This window comes from Carassius auratus, chromosome 19 (genome assembly GCF_003368295.1).
Source record: "Carassius auratus strain Wakin chromosome 19, ASM336829v1, whole genome shotgun sequence".
NCBI lineage: Eukaryota > Metazoa > Chordata > Actinopteri > Cypriniformes > Cyprinidae > Carassius > Carassius auratus.
In genome coordinates this window covers 24,657,758-24,676,782 of record NC_039261.1, presented here as the reverse complement: position 1 = coordinate 24,676,782, position 19,025 = coordinate 24,657,758, and the positions used below count along the sequence as shown (strand labels likewise).

At 37.0% G+C, this 19,025-nt stretch overlaps 1 protein-coding gene across 8 annotated transcripts in view; it reads right to left on the bottom strand.

Moving 5' to 3' along the window:
* Positions 1-14,385, bottom strand: part of LOC113119910 (collagen alpha-1(XI) chain-like) — a 35,242-nt gene extending 20,857 nt beyond the window's left edge. For 3 of the 8 annotated variants that reach the window (XM_026289634.1, XM_026289636.1, XM_026289637.1), the window contains exons 1-6: positions 13,737-14,385; positions 7,159-7,320; positions 6,240-6,450; positions 5,802-5,964; positions 4,754-4,876; positions 338-1,111 (exon numbers count right to left, since the gene is read on the bottom strand). In XM_026289634.1, coding sequence (XP_026145419.1) covers positions 338-1,111; positions 4,754-4,876; positions 5,802-5,964; positions 6,240-6,450; positions 7,159-7,320; positions 13,737-13,818 — 1,515 coding nt within the window. In that variant the 5' untranslated portion in view covers positions 13,819-14,385. Of the gene's footprint in view, positions 1-337; positions 1,112-3,212; positions 3,312-4,753; positions 4,877-5,801; positions 5,965-6,239; positions 6,451-7,158; positions 7,321-13,736 lie in introns of all 8 variants that reach the window. The other 5 variants (XM_026289640.1, XM_026289642.1, XM_026289633.1 and 2 more) reach the window with 4 other exon arrangements.
* Positions 14,386-19,025: the final 4,640 nt, after the last annotated feature.

Sequence of the window (19,025 nt, the reverse complement as noted above, 5' to 3'; positions counted from 1 at the left end):
TGATACCTTTATGGTTTTACACACTGTTTGAAAAGTAAAAAAGTACAAAGAATGTACTGTAATGTACTTTTTTTTCTGCACCTTCCTAATCCTGCTTTGAATGACATTAGTACTGAAAATGTGCAGTATGTAAAACCTGAAAGGCAAGATGTTGGACCTTATTCACAAAGCACACCAGAGTACGAGTTACATCTGAGATCTTTCAACATTTTCAATGAAGACATATCCCAGATCAACAATTTCTTTGAGATACTTTATGAACACGGTCCTGGACTGCCAGGATGGCGAGGTTGGAAATACAGCTCTGGAAAGCCAACGCGGGCTCTTGATTTTGTACCTGTTGATAACCAATGGTGGGTCTCTTCTTGGGTATTTCTGGAGAAGACATGGTCGTGCCACTCACAGCAGCCTTGTCGAAGGGTGGGACATTTTTGGACGTTGATTTGACGTTATTGACATCCAAAACCTTACGCTTTGGAGGGAGAGGCAAAGGAGCATGGGTGGGTTTCTGAGTTTTAGTGACTTTGGTCTGAACCTTTCCTAGCACAGGTTTGGTTGCTTTTGGCTTTGTGGGTGGTGCATTTGATTTTGTTTTGTCTTTGGCTAGTTGTGGTTTGGTCTCGGCTTTCTTCGCAGTTGTCTCTGACTTCTTTGCTACTGTTATTTTGGTCACTGCTGCCTTCTCAGTCTTCACTGTTTTTGCACCATTGCCATTAGCTTTAGCTTCTCCATTAGTTTTTTTCTCCACAGCTGCCTTTCCGTTGCCATTGTTATTGGCTTTGCCATTGCTGCCAGCCTTAGCCTTACCATTAGCATCTTTCCCATTCCCATTGCTTTTACCATTGCCATTACCATTTTCTTTAGCTTGACCGTTATTTTTTCCATTGTCGTTTGCCTTCTTTTTGTTTTCAGTCTTTGAGGCTGGTGCTGCTTTTGGTTTGGATGCTATTTTAGAAGCTAAAGTAGGTTTTATCTTTGAGATCAAGATTTGCGCAGCAGTAGGTTTGGACTTCGGCTTTGGAGTTGGCTTGGTTTTAGCTGGTTTAGTTGTAGCAGCTTTGGCTGGGGCAGTTTTTGTCTTATCGCCTTTGCCATTTTTCGCCTTTCCCTCCTATTTGATTAATATCATTTTTATTTAAAAGCGTAAGTGTCAGGTCAGCGTTGATGAGAAGGGAGTGAATGAGAGAGAGATAGGGATGGGGGATTGAAAGCAGTGGGGATGGACAGAAAAAGAGAGAGACAACACAATGAATTTAAGATTGCTTGAATGACTGACTGAGATTTCACTGGCATTACTGGATACAGTATGAAGCTAAGTCAGATTTAGTCATTTAATAAGTTTAGACTTTGTGAACTTCAATCGTACCTAAAGAAATGTCAATAATTTATACTGTTTTCTCCAATAATGCCAATCTCCACAGTAAAAAAGCAGCATGTTGTGCGCATGGGGATGTAACGCTGTGAGGCACTGGGGGAAAGTTTGCTTAAATAGCATCTGTTGATAAAACAGATGCATGGCTGGTACACTGTGCTTCCAACTGCACAGGAAGAGAGGGATATTCAAGGAAAAGAAGGGAGATAGTCATAATGCACCATTCATAATCCCATAAAAATGACATTGCAAGCAAATTATTAAAGAAAACTGTTTAAGTAAATAACCTAAAAATCTGATAATTGATTCAGATATTAGACACCAAACAATATGAAAGGAATGAATGGCGTAGACTACCCAGATTCAGATAAGCAAAAGCAAAAGCAAAAGCTGCAGAAAATAAAACAGGCATATTAATTAACAAGACTAATCCTCAAGTTGACACACACTGAGCTAAATTAAACTAGTATAGGTTAACTATACTCACAGTAAAACACAAAAGAGCTTTTTAAAGAACTCAGTGAACACGCAAGATAAAGACATGACTGTCCACGGGGCAAGAAAACAGCACTACAAATAAATGAGAGTACAATCTTGGCCAAAGTGAAAGTAAACCTATAAAGTGAAGAGATGGATCTGAATAAACACATAGACACAGACGCTCGTTGTACATGATAACAGATCAGAGTGACACAAGACACAAGCGAACTCACAAGTTTTGTTACTCACACAACAGGTGAAACATGAAAACATGCAGATACACAAGACTGAAACCAGGTTTAAGAAGAATAATGCCAAGCAACTGGGAAGAATGAAAAGTGGTTTTCTTAAAAAACTCAGGTAACTTAAAATACCAGAGCTATTATGTCAGCATCAAATCAATAATTTACAGTGACCCTGCTTACATGCACATTAAAATTCTGAAAGGTCAAAATGTTTTTGGTTAAATTACTGAATTGCAGCAATTAATCAGAATATATAGACACTACCTTCTCTGTTAGTAAATGAATATTTCTGTCTCTTTCTCTAGAGCTGTTGGTTTAACACAGTGGGGCCATGATCTGTGATGCACTGTCTGTATGTGTGTGTGTGTGTGTGTTGAACCTCCAGTGCCCCTTAAAAATCCACATACACACAATCATGTACTGACCGACACAAACATTCTGACTCTATACTGGTACAAATATATGACAAAAGACAACATGTAAATGACACAAGCAACATCAGTATTATAGTGTGACAGGTGAGGGGCGACGTGAAACAAGGTGACGAACGGAAAGAGGTGGGACATCACATGACAATATGAGACAGCAGTGAACAGAAAAGAGAGGATGAATGTATTCAATTGAAAGAGACAGCAGAGTTTCATATTAAACTCTACATCCAATATTTTACTTTTTTTTTTTACATTTGAATGCAAAACAAAATCATAGAAATATTTGCATGCTATTTATTTTATTTGCTATATTGTGTCTTTTTTCCATTTTTTTATCTTCTGTCAATTCTTCTGCTATAAATGCACTACCCAAAACCAAAGCCTACAGTCACAGTATACACTGCATTTTTTTAAAGTAATAAATATTTAATCTTGTTTTCTAGTAAACATCCTTAAAATGAATACATTTACTTGAAGACTTTTTTTTTACCCTGCTGTCTTCTTTCTAGCTAAACCTAATCAAATTGTGTAGATTTAAAAACTATTACATTTATTTAAAACGTTAACAATATTCTTTTCTGCCTTGTAGGCACTTATCAAGTTCTAAATCAGGTATCATGCTGTCTCTTTCTCATCCTCTCTTTTCTGATTCACTTTGTGATTCCATTTGCGATCCCTCTTTACCTCTTTGGTGCGGTCCCCAGCTGGGACGGAGGGAGGGACACTCGTAGTTCCTTCATAATAATAGGGGTATTCATAATCATCCCGCTCTTCATCAAAGAACTGAGAGACATAAGGGGAGAGAGAGGAGCAGTGAAGCCAGAGGAATGCAGGGAAGGAGAGAGAGAGGTCATGTGAGTGACAGAAAAGGAAAAGAGCAAATGACAAGAGACTTTGGAAAGAGAAAAGGATTGAGAGAATAGGGAGAGACGAGAGAAAAGTGCAGGATGAGTAAAGTGAGATGTAGAAACTATAAATGAGGGAAGATGAAAGCACAGTGGTTTTATCATTTGTTCATCAGACTCATGGCTTTGAGTAACAGTGAGATGTTACTGCGTTACTGCAAAACACACCGAGAACTTCATGAACAAGAAAACAAATGCATTCATCTGAAAAGATGACACAAGGGTATAATGTAAGTAGTAAGCAAAATAAAGCTATTGTATCCAGTTTCAGATTTAATCGGATGTTATAAAATAGTTTTCACCCTAAATTCAGATTGAAGGAGCTGTGCTTGAAGTCCTTATAAAAGGTAAAAGCCATTGTATTAAATATATCTATTTATTGAACATTGGAGTAATTTATCATATTTCCGTCTCTGGGTTATTATATGTAACTAAAATTGAAAGTAAAACTAAAATTAAAATTAAACCATACAAAAAATTTAAATAAAATAACTATTAACTTGAATAGTATAATACATATATATATATATATATATATATATATATATATATATATATATATATATATATATATATATATATATATATATATATATACATATATATATAGAGAGAGAGAGAGAGAGAGAAAACATTAATTACATAACTTTTTTTTTTTTTTTTTGCTAGGCAATATTTCATTTTAAATAAACAAATAAAAAAAACTAGATAGACAGATATAGATATAGAAAATGACTAGTACAATAACAAAACAACAAACTTTAAAAAGGAAACTCAAAATAATAATAAAAACTACATATTAAATTTGTATCTTTTACCACGGTGCATATGAAACTCTTCTAGGTTTCTACGTTTCCAGTTTGATCTAAAGATTGCAGTGAGATTCCTCTTGTACTTTGTAAGAGATAAATCTCAAGAAAGCCACATGCACTGATGAGAAACAGAGACTGCATTAGGACAGAGCACCTTTGATGAGGTGAAGGAGCTGAGGATGTATGAAAAGTGTTGTAGGGGAGTCTGACTCACATGAGGGGCTCTATTATACTGTAGGTGAAACATGATACTTATGTGCTTTGAAACATAGAAATACTGCCCATATTTATCCAAGCATTTAATGCAAATCCAATCCAAGTCAAATACAGATGCAGCTATTGAATGGCATGATTAATGATTCAAGGACGAATCTACAGCAAATATTTGGATGAGTCGCTGTTTTTGGATAAGCTAAAACATTTAGCATACACTGATGCACTGAGAAGTGATTTTGATATCTCATACCAGGACACTTTGCCCACTGTAAAAATGTGCCGTGGTACTCACATAGCTGTTTGGGTCCTGGGACTGGACTTTGGGCAGAGGGGAGTCACAGTCGGGGCTGTAGTGCTCACAGAAGTCAAAAGCGGCCTGAGGATTGGATGCGATCAGCAGCTGCTGGATCTCACCCTGGAGAGAAGCAAAGAAAAGAAGAGATGTCACTTTAACAACCAGATGTAAAGAAAGTATCAAGTTTATTACCAGAGGTCAAACTCAGGTAATGTGGGATACTAAGGCATTAAGTATGTGTGCAAGATTTTTAAAAATTGTATTTGAATAGCATTAGCAATAAGTGAAGTGCAACAAAACTGTCTCACATGTGATTTTCTAAATATACCATATAGGAGGAATTTAAAGTCAAAATAAAATGACATTTTCAAACCTGTTATGTGACATATTTTTGACTTTTTAGACTCCATAAGATTCAATAAGAAAATGTAAGACAGGACTTGATTTAATCCATCAGTAATTGACCTCATAATGCCAAGTGAGCATGCAACATGAGTACGCTGTAAAAATGAATTCATAGTTTAGCTGTTTCAAAGTTGGTGACTTGCAGTTTATGATTTTTTATTCAACTTAACATGTTAGGTTTTCGGATTCTCAACTAGTTTGTAAGTTGACTTAACAAAAGCATTTGGCCTGTTAGTGAAAAATCAATTTAGCTTTGTGAAGATAGATGCATGAAGATGCAAAAAGAAAACATTTGAAAATGTTCATCATTCACCATCAAATTTGGTAAATAATTAGATATTGGTTTACCTAAAAGTCCAGGAGTGTCTATTAACCCAGGAAATAAGATCAGTTTGAATTCATGTTGACAAATCTTGTTATTTGAATTGCCTATAGCCTAATCATAAACTGAAGTTAATATGATGCAGACAATTAAAAAAAACCTCCTTAAAGGGGTAGTTCACCCAAAAATTGTAATTCAGTTATCATTTACTCATCCTCTGGGGGGTTGGGTGAACACTCCCTTTAATTATCATCTATCAATTACAAAGTGTCTATCACAGAATTCCTTAAAATATCTCTTGCACAATGTATACCAGACCTGGAAGACCTCTTCATCCAGGAGACGGGCTCCAAACACAGTGATGCCCTTGGTGTCCAAGACTGGTTTGTTGCTACGTGCCAGAGTTTTTGTAATACGATTCTTGCAGTCAAGGATCAGAGTGATGTTCTTCTTCTGCACAGAAATGGCAATTCGGTGCCACCTATAGGACGACAGGAGATATTGAAGGTTTAACTTGCGTGAACTGGGCAGATATATACAAAGAGTTCCTGTATATAATTTGTGTTTGCCAAGAGCCATTAATATATTATAGACTGTAAGGAACCTTTCAGCCCCTACAAAATGTCTTAGTCTAAAAGTGCTGTTTACTATTAAAACATCACATTGCTTGGAAACTAACAGCATCAGGGTTGCACAACACAAATGATTATAATATATTTGAAACTGGATGGGGCTCAGCAGGCATTGGTTACTGACTTGCCGTCAGCCAGGTTGACCCCTTTGAACAGTGGGTAGTCCTCTGGGGCAGGTTTACGATTCTGGTCTTCATACAGGAAGATGGGCGAGCGTCCCAACTCTAGACCGAGCTGCTGGACACCCTGCTCATTATAGATGGACAGCAGGAAGGCCTGAAGACCAGCCTTGGCTTTTACCAGAGTCATGATGGAGAAGTTCTCCGGAAAACGTCCTACAAGAATTCGAAATAAAAAATTGAAATATGAAGATTTAAGACAAAAGATGTAGGTTACTTTAAGCACAGACACATTTGCAGTCTGGGACAGGCCTATGATTCATGACTCAACTTGCAGAAATTGCACACAATTGATAGTGACGCTAACATTCAGATTTTGTTTTAACTATGCAACCATCTCATTAGCTACTGAAAAGAACTCATTCTACTTTTGAAGAGTAATTGAATGTTAGAGACCCAAACAATTTTCACCTAGACCTAGTAATCTTTCTAAGCATATTAAAACAGCATCCAAAAAAACAAAACAAAAAAAAAAAACTCTTGAAACCAGTAAGAGAATATATATATATAATGCACTTTCTCTGTAACCAAAATGTACAATTCCTAATTATATATACAAACATCTACAAAAGTATGCTGCTTTCAGTTTTTACCCATCTCAGCGCATTTCATTTCAAGCCTTTCAATTATGAACCTATCTTTTACACAAATCATACCCTTGTCCTTTTTGAATTGCTCCAAATTCCAGACACATCCTGACATTTCATAAGTGGCTTTCAGATACATACAGTATAACTAAGATCCTATTGCTGATTTTACAGATAAACATTAAGTTCTATAAATGTGTGTCTATGAACAGCATGTCTTCACATCTGGTTTATGTGAGTAATGTTATTAAAATTATTAGATGTTAAAAGAACGTACCAGAGAACAGTTGTTTGGTGGGGGCAGTGATCTGGGCTTTCTTAGTGATGCGGTAGGCATGATCAGGAGTGCTGGACCGGCGAGAGGCGCAGAAACCTGGGACCTTCTGCACACCTTCAGGGAGCGAAGGCAACTGCAGCACCCGCAAAACATCTATCGGATCTGTAGAAGTAAAAGTGTACATTACTGTTAGAATAGAAAAGTGTAACACGCTTTTCAACATTATTACATCTTTCATTAAATTTATAAAACATGATTATGCATTCATATTAACAGTTTCTGTTCATTTAGATCCAAAGAGAGTCCATAGCACATATTTCTGTTGGTATGAGCCTTCAAAAATTAAATAACAATTTTCAGACAAGATAAATCCACTTGTTTCTGTTTTACACAGTTCAAATGTGAGTTCAAACAGATGTTGAATTGTTCAACAGACCCCACACCGACAGGTTTTACAATTTTATGTCTATTTCCATCTTCCTATTGCTCTTGGCAGCTCTGTTACTCTTTATGGTATTCATATGAATCCTGATGCCATCTGCTCAACCCACAATGTGTACTATATTATTAACTGTCTAAAACTGTGTTAAACACTCTAACAAGTCTTAATGTATTTGCAATACCTATTTGAGGTTAAGCATGTTTGGCTCTGTCTCCATACACTCTTTCTAGGGCTTGACAAATCTTCGATTTCCTTTCATTTTAGTGCTAGTAATTTCCTCTGAGGCTCTGGCAGTATTTTTGCTCCCTATAACCACATTGACCAAAATGTGGTCTGTGTAGTTACCACAATGGGTAGTTAAGTCACTTTGCATTCAGCAACTAACATATTCATATTTCAGACCAAAAACGAGGAACTCTAGTTAGAACACAAGTACACAGTTAGAAATACAAAAAATATAGAGACAGATGTTTGCAAGAGGATAATAGAGAGGAGAAGCTAGTGTACAGTATTCAATAAAATACTATAAGGAAACAGAGTCAAGAATGCAGAAATACTCTAAAATGGCACTTCTATAGCTAAAATACAATGCTTCCTTGATTCTCAAAAGGTGAACTTATTCAAACACTCTGTGAGCAAGAGATGAAAAAGAAAAAGAAAGTCTCTGGTCACTATATCGGTTTCAGAAGAGACAAGGTGCACAATGTATGACACTGTTTGAGACCTCCACCACAGCCCTATTTACTGTTTGTCCATTGGGCTTTCTCAGCTAAATTAAATAAAATAAGGAAGGAAAGGCCCAAAAAGCATTTCTCAAATAGAGCAGAATTGGGAATAAGGGCACGTTGTGCACAAATAGAATAGCACACTTGCAAAGTGAAAAGAGAGAGAGAAAAAAATGTGAATGAAAACACTATATATCATTTAATTAGATAAAAAAACTATTTTAATAATATAATTTTGAAATATCGCCTTAAAATGGAAATTTATTATTTTAAGTTTAACAGAATTTTTTTTTTTTTTTTTTATTCTTTTATTATGTGTTTTATGTTCTGTCGCTGTCATTCTGTTGTACTGCGGAGCTTCTGTCACGAAAACAAATTCCTCGTATGTGTAAACATACCTGGCAATAAAGCTCATTCTGATTCTGATTCTGATTCTGAGCATTTACCTAAAAATTGCTCCCAATCATAAAAAAGACACTTTCTAACTATAAATCTATCAGTGGACACTAGGTGAAATGATCAGAAAAATAATCTCAAAATAGAGCAATGTAGCTAAATAAATGAATCACTCCTGCTGAGCCATGTTTCATTACAGAAGACATTGCTGCTTCTACTTCATCTACCAAACACCAAGATTCAACAGAGCTAAGTAAATGTTTTGTAAATGGCAACATGTCCCTGGATGCTCTCACAATGCATTCACACAAACAAACACTGTGTGCTCACACAGTCTGCAAACACAGGAACAGAGAATAGCTCTCAAAGAGCCAACATTCCCAACAGCAAGTCATTAGCAGTCAAGGTGACCCCTAAACAAACCTCCATCACCAGAACTCTGTCCCAGGACATTCCAGGAGATTGGTTTCTCCATCTCCTCTTTCTTTGAGCTTTGGTGTTCTAGTGTCTTCTTGCGAGCTTCAAATAACTGTGTTAAATACCAGCAGGACATACCACCTGACACCTTGACCTTTTCAACTCTCACCTATACTTCTCACAAAGATGCCCTTGTTTTGAGCAAGACAGACAGATTTGAGGATGAAGAAGTTGATGGAGGAGAGGTTCAATATTTTCTGAACAAATGAGTAGAAAACACATGCAGAGGTATCAAACAAATGCGACAACAGATGCAACTTCAAAAGATGCAAAAGACAGGAAGATAAATCCACCGAGCTGTCTAGATCTGTCTCCCCTGTCTCATTCTCTCTTCCCGCCGACCGCAGTAGTTAGGCGTGCATGTACAGGCCTGTGTGAAGGTTATAATTTAAATCATGGCTCTCTATATTTATGATTTATTTATAATACGCAGACAGCTATGCCTCCAACTCCTGGCATAATATGGGGTTACAGAGACATATATATCAAACGACTATTTAATGTTCACAGATTACCAAGTGTGTTAGTGTGGTTGATGTTTTTTTTAATCTTGATGAAAGGAAATAAAAAAGCTAAAGGCTGACACAAGCACGTTAGCCTGACTAGTGATGCCTTCCAGGAAGTGAATTAATGTTCATCTCAACAAATGTAGAAATTTTTGGGATGGGAAAACATGGGATCTTGCGTTCAGCACCTCTAAAAAATAGGTCAGTTCATATGTGCTGTCAAAATAATGTGTCCATTCAGTTCAAGTGCATTAAAAGACTATTAAAAGATATTTAAGTCAACATGAAAATAAAAAGCATTCAGCAATATTTTCAAATAATTATTTCCTGCTTAATATTATCCTCATGCCCAAGAGATGGCGTGCCTGGTCTGTTGAAAGTCAGCGAAGAACTGCTTTAGAACATGTATTGCCTTAAACAAAGGTTGTGAATTTATTATTATACATTATAATGCTATACTAATATTATGTGCACAAATATATATATATATATATATATTATGTGCTAGCATATATTCTGGATCTAGGTTGCTCAGTATGAGTCAGTGTGTGTGTGGTGTACAGAGCGTCTCTTCTTGCCTCTGCCAGGATGGATAAACTGACCACACAGCCGCTATATTAAACATCATGCAAACTAAAAAAGATTGAGCGTTTATACAGACTCCCCACAGCTACTGTATACACTCATCACTGTAAACAAGAGTATACACTACTCACAGAAAGGCTAAAATACTTTACTAAGTATCACTCAAACTAAATGTATATTAATAGCAATTCAAGATAATATGGTTCACTGAATCAGTTGTGATCTTAAGCACAGAAGTGTGAAAACAGATGGCTTTCATCAGCTTATAACTGTAAAGATACTTCCGTACAATCATAAGGCATTCACAGAAGTTTAAGTTCCCTGAGACATGTTAATAAAAAAATAATAAACCAGACTAAAGGAAGAGGGTGCTTATTATGTGCTCAGTGAATCCTTCAGATGTGGTGCTATTGAGCTGAAAAGCTTGAGCATGAGTTGGGCCCTCTTGTGGTGAGATGTCTGCATTCCCAAAAAACTATTTTAAACTATCCTTGAAACTTGTGATATATAAAACCTGCTGCAACAATCCTGGTAAAGACATTTTCATTGCATGTTTCTGTTTTTAAGATTTTTTTCCAGAATAATTACCCACACAATGCAATGAAAGTTGAAGCATGTCTGGAAGAGAGATACAGAGATCTATTTAAGATATTAATGGCTCAGACATTGCACTCTTAAAAATATGAGTTCTATATTAGCAAAGTGGTTTTCAATGGAAATGTTCCATTCCACAAAAGGTTCTGTAAAGTGGAAAAGGTTCTTTAGATTATTTAAATGTTCTTTCACTGAAAGGTTCTTTGGGAAACTACAATGGATCTTCTATGGCCCTGGAACCTTTTTTTTTACAGTGTAAGCCAACTTTCTGTTTTTTAGGTTCAAAAACAACCCTTTCCAAAAAGATTGTGTGGACTGAGCCTTGAAGACATGATGAATAGCTATCTTTCTTAGACATACCGCAAAACTGTGCTTCTTCAACCAGAGGAACTGTATTGTTGTCAACAGAGTCATTTGTGGAGGTGTGAGGCTTCTGGAGGACTGTTGAGGTCAGGGTGTGAAAAGGTTCCTACAGCTAGAGTTGAGTCACTAGGGTTAGTTTTGCTTGTTAGTTAAGGGAGATTAATAATAAAGAAATGGTTGCTCAGAGTGAAAAGCATAAAGCTGATCACTTAGAAAACTATAGCACAGCTCACTACAACAACTAACTTGAGGTATCATCCATGTGATAGTTACCAGTTTAATACCAAGCATGCACAATTATAATAGTGATGCTCTGCTCTTTCCATGCATGCATGCATAAATTCAACAAATCGAATAAGGGATCTGAGGAGCGCCAGCCCTCATATTTCCAGTGCACTTCAGGACAAGAGTAAGGTGGTGATGGGGAAGATTAGCAATGTAAGTAACACACAATGACATTCATAAACTGTCAGGAATGATGGACACACCCATGAGGACAGTCTTTTCTCACGTGCAGTGAATATACACACGAATATTCCAGGCATTTCCTTCACACACAGTGACTCCATTCAGTCCTCATTCGCTGCATTGGGTTAAGGGTGTTTTGGTTAACAGAAGTGAGACAGACATTTCTTTGAGTCTCCTGCCTTTGAAATGAGGTTGAAGGAACATCCATGTTAAATAAATATTCCCCACCTAAAAAACACTGCGCTCTCAAAAGTCTGTCTGCTGTCCCAAAATTAACAATATGGATCAACGATGACACTTAAAGGTAACTAGCAGATATAAAAATGGACTTGAACATAAAAAGAGATTCCTAAATAGTGCCTTGGTTTGAATAACTTTTTGGAGTTCAGTTTCGAAAAACATAATCTGGTTCTGGTGTTAAAAATCATAGATGATATTTGAACCAGTAACAACAGGCTGCTGTGAAATATTCACAGTGAAACATTCACTGGCCTAAAACTGGCATACTGTGGAAAATTCTCCAGGTGTAATAGATGTGTGCGTTTACACAAATATCACTGAGCTCACATAGAGACACTAACTCATTCACTGCATCTCTATGAACCACAGGGCAGAATAATGACCTACTCATGCGGGACACAAATATTCAGACTTCCTCTAAACACACAAGGGAGGGAAAGGAGAGAAAAATGAGCGATCAAATCAGAAATCTGGAATTACATCCAAGCCAGAGGTACGTTAGGTGCACACCATTATCTAAAATATCGTTCTGTTGTTTACTTTTTAATTCAACCAGAATCTTTAAATATCAATTAAGTCTGTCCAAATCTGGTGTGAAATGTACTGTATCTGATTATATGCTTCTACTGTAAATGAAATGCTAATGGAGAAGCAGCAGGATCTGGATCGAGCGCCACTCATCGACTGGTGGTGAACACTAGATGCGCAGCTGACGATTCACTTATAAATTAATGTGCAGAAATGAATGTCTGATCGGTTGGGCTAAATAAAATAAAATACTAACTTTATATGGTGCTTCTTATATTAACTATGGATTTGTTTTATACTTAAAACAAGTATAAACCTACTACTGCAACAAAAAGCGCATTGGACAAAAGTTCATAACGTTATATACACATAGACGAAAAATGCTCGTATTAATACAAATAACAGTACAGAGCAGGTGAATAATTTAAGAAATAATGTCCAATCACCCCCCCTTTTAGTTTAGGTTTGGGAAACTCTATTTAGGCGATACATTAACGTATGAAAAAACAGCATTAGATATTGTTTTTAGAAATGAGCTGGCGACGCTTTGGAGGCGCAGTCAGTAATTAATCAAAAATATTTGATCGCTAAATGTGGAGTCTGACCAATCATAATCAAGCATTCCGGAGAGCCATATAATTAATAAAAAGTAACAATAATAACAATTGGTGAAATAAAAATATAAATATAAATAAAAATAAACTACTATATATACTTTCCATTCACGATACGATTAATAGTTTCTTGGTTTGCACTAACAATGCATCCTCTCAAGATGCTGTGCACTGAAATGAAGCTCATACCAGGATGTGAAACCCTGTCAGTGAAGCACCGTCCTGTCCCATGCCACCGTCTGGGATGCCACATAATGTGTGCCAACGCGGCCTGGAGCTCAACTCGTGGCTCTATATTTGTTTTGTACATAAACTTTAGTTCTTGAAAAATTGTGAAAGTTGAAAGAGTGGTATCAACTTAAGGGACTCCAACCAAATATTAGTCTGCTAATGTGGGCTCACCAGCTAGATCCAACATGCACTTAAATCACTTTAACTGAACACACGTTCGCATAAAAAGATTCAAGCATCGTCTTGGAAACACTAAAACACAATCACCTGCGTAATCTCGTGGATACCTGGCGTGCGTAAAGCGCATCAAAACCCAATGTTGCATTGAGGAAAAAATGCCTACATAGATCACGCTACTGTTTCTTCTGTCAAATCCCACAAACACAAACCGAAAAAACAAAATACTCACCTGCTTGTGACAGAGTTAGGCACAGGAGGAGCAAGAACGAGGTCTCCATGCACCACGGCCTCCGCTTCTTCCGAATATCCATAGTTCCCAAGTTTTTACCGGTTGGACTACAAAGCAGGACAGTTTCAAATTAGCCTTTTCGTTCTTTTGACATCAACTTCGACTTGGTGCGTCTTAAGAGACTCCTTGACACGCACACCCACCTTGTTCTTCAATAAGTTATCTGTGTTATGTACAAAGCGTAAATAAAAAGAAGGGAATGGGTAATAAATATGTAGTTTTACAGCTTGAAACCCCTAATGCTAGAGCCCCATTGAGTCTGAGTGAACAGAAAAGCGGAGAGAGCAGAGAGGCTTCCAATCACTCTCTCTCAATCTCCCTCTTTCTCTCTCCCTCTTCTTACTTTCTCCCACAAAATGCGAGGGAGCGTGTGTGTGTGTGTGTGTGGAGAGAGAGTGAATGAGAGGGTAGAGAGCTAAAAAGAGGGAGGGAAATGCATGTATACGGACTTCTGCGGCTTTCTACACGTTTGTTACGTATCGACAGACGTTCATTTCAAGAACTTATGAAAGGATCTATATAACCCAAAATATCTGTATTCATCAATTGAGCTTTTGATGTTAACATGTCAGTGATTGGCATGTAGATCTGACTGTTTATTCCTCTGTATTTATTTCTGTTTCACAGCTGAACCATGTAGGACCGATGGGTCCGTAGGCATGAAGGATTTCAGCCGCCAATCAGATTCTGATCCGCTCGTGACGTCATATGCTATCTTCCCTCCCTGTCAAGTTCTAAAAAAAAAAGGCTCGATCTCGGTTACTCAAATTAAAAATTAAATTAAATGACCACGCCAGCAGGTATGGAACAAAATGAACGTTTATTCCTGTCAGCAAAACATCATTTCGGTTAGTCATACACCAACCATTATTGAAGAAATGTTTATTGTATGTTTGTATGTCCATTATTTCTGTTAATTTTGTTAATTATATAAATTAAAATTAATAAATAAATTTCACATTTTCAAAAGATGGCAAATTTACCAGAATTTATATTAGCTGTAGTAAAGCGTGATATTTGCTTCCAATAGCCTAGTTTATAAATAAAAGTCATAGCCCTACACACAAGCAGATCTTTGAAGTTTCAAAAATTTAGAAAGTAATGCGCTCGCTCACATTTGATCTCTGATACACCAAAGAAACCAATTCATGTTTTTCCTTTCCTTTCCTTCTTTTTTTTTCTTTTTCTTTCGTTGCCTCCTATAGATGCAGCAAACTGCAGTTCTTTGAAGTAAGGGATAAAAAAAGAAGCCCAGTCATTTATTTAGGTTACGCCTATTCTCTGTCCAAAGATCTTTATAAGCACCTGTGCTTTTGAAGAACCAACCCATTATAATGAGTCTTGGCTTACTCAAAATAACGTTGCATAAAACAAATGCATAAAACAAACATTAATGAAAGAGAATAGTAATAAAATGCCATACTGTCAGCAGCCACCAATCAACATGAGCTGCTCTATTAAAACTCCTTACACTATTAGGAGCTGACGAGAGCTTTTCCCTGCAGGGAAATTCTGATTTGCAGGAAAATCAGTGCTTCTTATGTCTTGTGGCCCATTATGGTCTAAAGGAGACAATCTATAAACAATCATGGCATATGTTTTTGTAAGGCTTCTGGTGCACACTAGCATTTCTATAATAAAACAGTATAATCATACACTTTAAATATGTGGTGTTCCCATTGACACAGGGAGTCCAGAGGAGAATGTGAGAAAGAATAAAGGTATTTTTAAAAACGTGAGAAAAGATCATGGAAAATGAGGGATGTGGGTGGAAAGTGGGAATCAGGTGTGTTTATTTAAATTGCTCTTGCTTACATGTCAACTAAATCAATTAATATTAAATAAAAAAAATATATAAAATTAATTTAAAATAAATCAATAAATATTAAATTAAAAAATTAAATGAATAAAAAGATAAGCACACAGCCATGTGGCAAGATTGGAATAGCAAATCAGAGCACTTCTGGATGTGTGGGAAAGCAGGTTGTTTTTTTTCTTCTTCCAATTAGCTCTGATGCTAAACCTAACTGCTATGCCGAGTAGTATAAAAATAGCAGTGTTGTTCATAATTACAGTTTAATCATGAAAAGCATTAGGGAAAAAGGGAAAACCTCTAAACTGACATTAAACAATTAAATGCATCAAAATGCCTACCACTTGGTCTTTCCGAAACCACTCGTGAACACAGACATTAAGAATGTATAAAACCAATCAGAGTATGGCATACAGGTGAGCACAGACCTTGAGAAAGTATTAAAATACAGCTGGGTTGAAATGGCCTGAGACCAGTTTACATCCAGAGAACTTCACCTCAAACACAGCAAAGTACCTTGAGAAAATCCACCAGATACACAACATAATGATATAACGTCTAGGCATTTGTACAAACCATACAACCGATAAAACTTAGAAATCAAAAAGGTAAAAAGCCACTCAGACTCTGACAGAGAAATCCTCAAGACAGATGTTTCCCACCTTAAGTGAATACAGCTGTTCGGATTAATACAGCCTACTAATTTGTCCACAGTAATTTCAGGCTTTGACGATAGGCCACTAGCCATGCCGTTGTGTAGGTTTTGATAGGCCACCCATGCTAACAGATTTTATGACATCATCTGAGATTCGCTGTGTGTGTGAGAAAATGAATTCTCTTCCGATAGGGCTATGTGCTGGGCATAAAGCAGTTCAACGGGGGGCACACAAAAGCTAACTCAAGTTTTCCTTGGAGTCAGACATGGCAAGTGCTTGCGGACAGCCTGGTTATTTCCAAAATGGGGACCTTGTAATTACAATAAAGCGACCAGATTATATTGCAGACTTCCTTTAAAAAGTCTGTATTTTACTGGGCAGGGCTGCAAACCGCGCACACACACCCTAGCCCACTACAACACACCAAAATAGATTGGAGAAGGGGGGAGGAATGAGATTGGCATGTGTATATTTGTGTGTGCGTGTTTTTGAGGAAATGGACTGGGTTGGTACAGGGTTACAGCTGGAGCACTGAAAAAATGTCTATGTATGTACCTCTGTATTATGCTACACAGAGCTCCCAGTAAGTAGAGACCCAGAAGAAGAGAGCAAAATAAAAGAGTCAAAGAGAATGGCTCAGTGATTTTGGATGCCGGACTCATATACCCTAAATTGGGAAGCAAGTGTAATGCCAGCCTTTTTATAAAGAGCCATATTAAACCGTCAGTTACACTAGTAAGAGTTTAAAGCAACGAATAAATGTTTGTTTGTTTGCTGTGCAGATCATTATAGCATGTGTGAGCGTGTGAACACTGACATAAGCTCTCGGTTTGACTCATTTTTTCAGATTTTCTAAATGTAGCCACTGAATGCGCCTCAGATCATTTAGCACAATTATGCATCATTAAGCAAATGTACTTCAGCTTGTTCAGTCGCCTCAGTAATGGTGACTATTTATTGGCCACTTATAGAAGCGTGCAGGGAATGGAACTTACATTGAGAGCGCATGTAATGGACATTTGAGAACAGATATGCTACAGTTTCACCAAGAAAGCAATGAGATTAAATGGAGTGCAAAAGGAGAGTTGACCTAACTTCACTCTCCAGACCCACGTCTCGTGTGGAGTTTGAGAAGAGATCTTAAACTCTACTCAGAGTTGCCAAATTAGTCTGCAACCAAAAGTCAGAGATCTCATTATAAACTCATTCGTTTCTCATCACATTTTTCCAAGTTTCATTTAAGAGCAGTAAAGTCTTTCTTTGTTAGCATTCATAGCATCTTTCCATTTATTTTTATTTCTCTGAAGAAATTAATATTTTAATTTAACATTTCTGATTAATTGTGTGTGTGTGTGTTTGTGTGTGTGTGTGTATGTATTTTCTGAGAGAGGGAGAGAGAGAAGTATTTATCATAGCTTAATGACCAATGTCACAGAACTACTTACATTTATTCAAAACAGGTGAAACATACAAATGTGGGAGGATGACAGAGAAGAGAAATAGTGAAAATGATTATGGAAAGAGATGATATGAGAAGAGAGAGAACAGGTACTGAGCTATTTAAGAAGTCACGGAGAACTTCACAGAGAGAAAAAATTCACTGGAATGAATATAGGGAAGGTAAGGGGGGTCCAATGGCATGCAGCAGGAGAGAGGGAATGAATGAGGCCTATTGATGGAGAGAGAGAGAGAAAGAGAGAGAGAGAGAGGGGTGGTATGGGAGAGAGTCCTGAGCAGAAGGGAGGAGGTTGGTTCATGTGACCCACTGACTGAAGTGGAAATGTGGGGACATACTGATGAGTCAAAGGAGGAGACGCTGATGGAGAGGACAGAGAGAGAGAGAGATCATGAAAATTTAATGGATGCAGTACCCTTTCAAAATTTCATTTGAAACATGGTAGTAAAAGAGAAATAGCCACCTTTGTATATTAAAAATATTAAATGAATTTTACATTTTAAAAAATTAAATTAAATTCATGCATTTAGACAATGCTTTTATCCAAAGCGATTTACAGTGCATTCAGGCTAACATTTTTTACCTAACATGCTCCCTGGGAATCGAACCCACAACATTGCGTTGCTAATGCAATACTTTACCACTTGAGCCACAGAAACACAATTTTAAAGGGATAGTTCATAAAACATTGCTTTCTCCAAATTATCTTTATCAGGAGAGAAATATGCACAGATCAAGCACAAATTCAACAAGTGTAAACCAATATGTGGGTGGATTTTGATGTGATTGTTTCACTGGAGGAAACGTTATTATGGACTCATATTTTGGCTAGAAGTGACTGTTCAAAGTTAAAATGTCTTAATGATGGATTTGTTTATTTAGGACTTTTGTGAATGATTAATATTCTAATTAACCAGAAATCAGTATGGTTTTGTTGGGTCAGATATGTCTGGGTCAGATCTTCTTATTGGGTTTTATTGTGGTTGGGATGCCGCCTTAGAAGTTGGCTGATTTAGGGAGTAGACAGCAAGGCAGCTGGCAGGAGTTTGGAACAGAGCTTACATGTCATTTAGCAGAAAGTTCTACAAAAACAACATGCAATTTCCAGAACACTAATTGCAGGAAAAGCCCTCCTGAATCAACCTAGAGCTGCATGCGTCAGTCAAGCACAATGATGAATGTGATGATCAAACTTCAAACTCTGTTTTGTGTATTTACTACCTTTTTCCCCTTCAGGAAGTTGGGGGGTATTTTTATTATTTATTAATATTGTCATTCAGCAAGGATCAAGTAAATTGATCAAA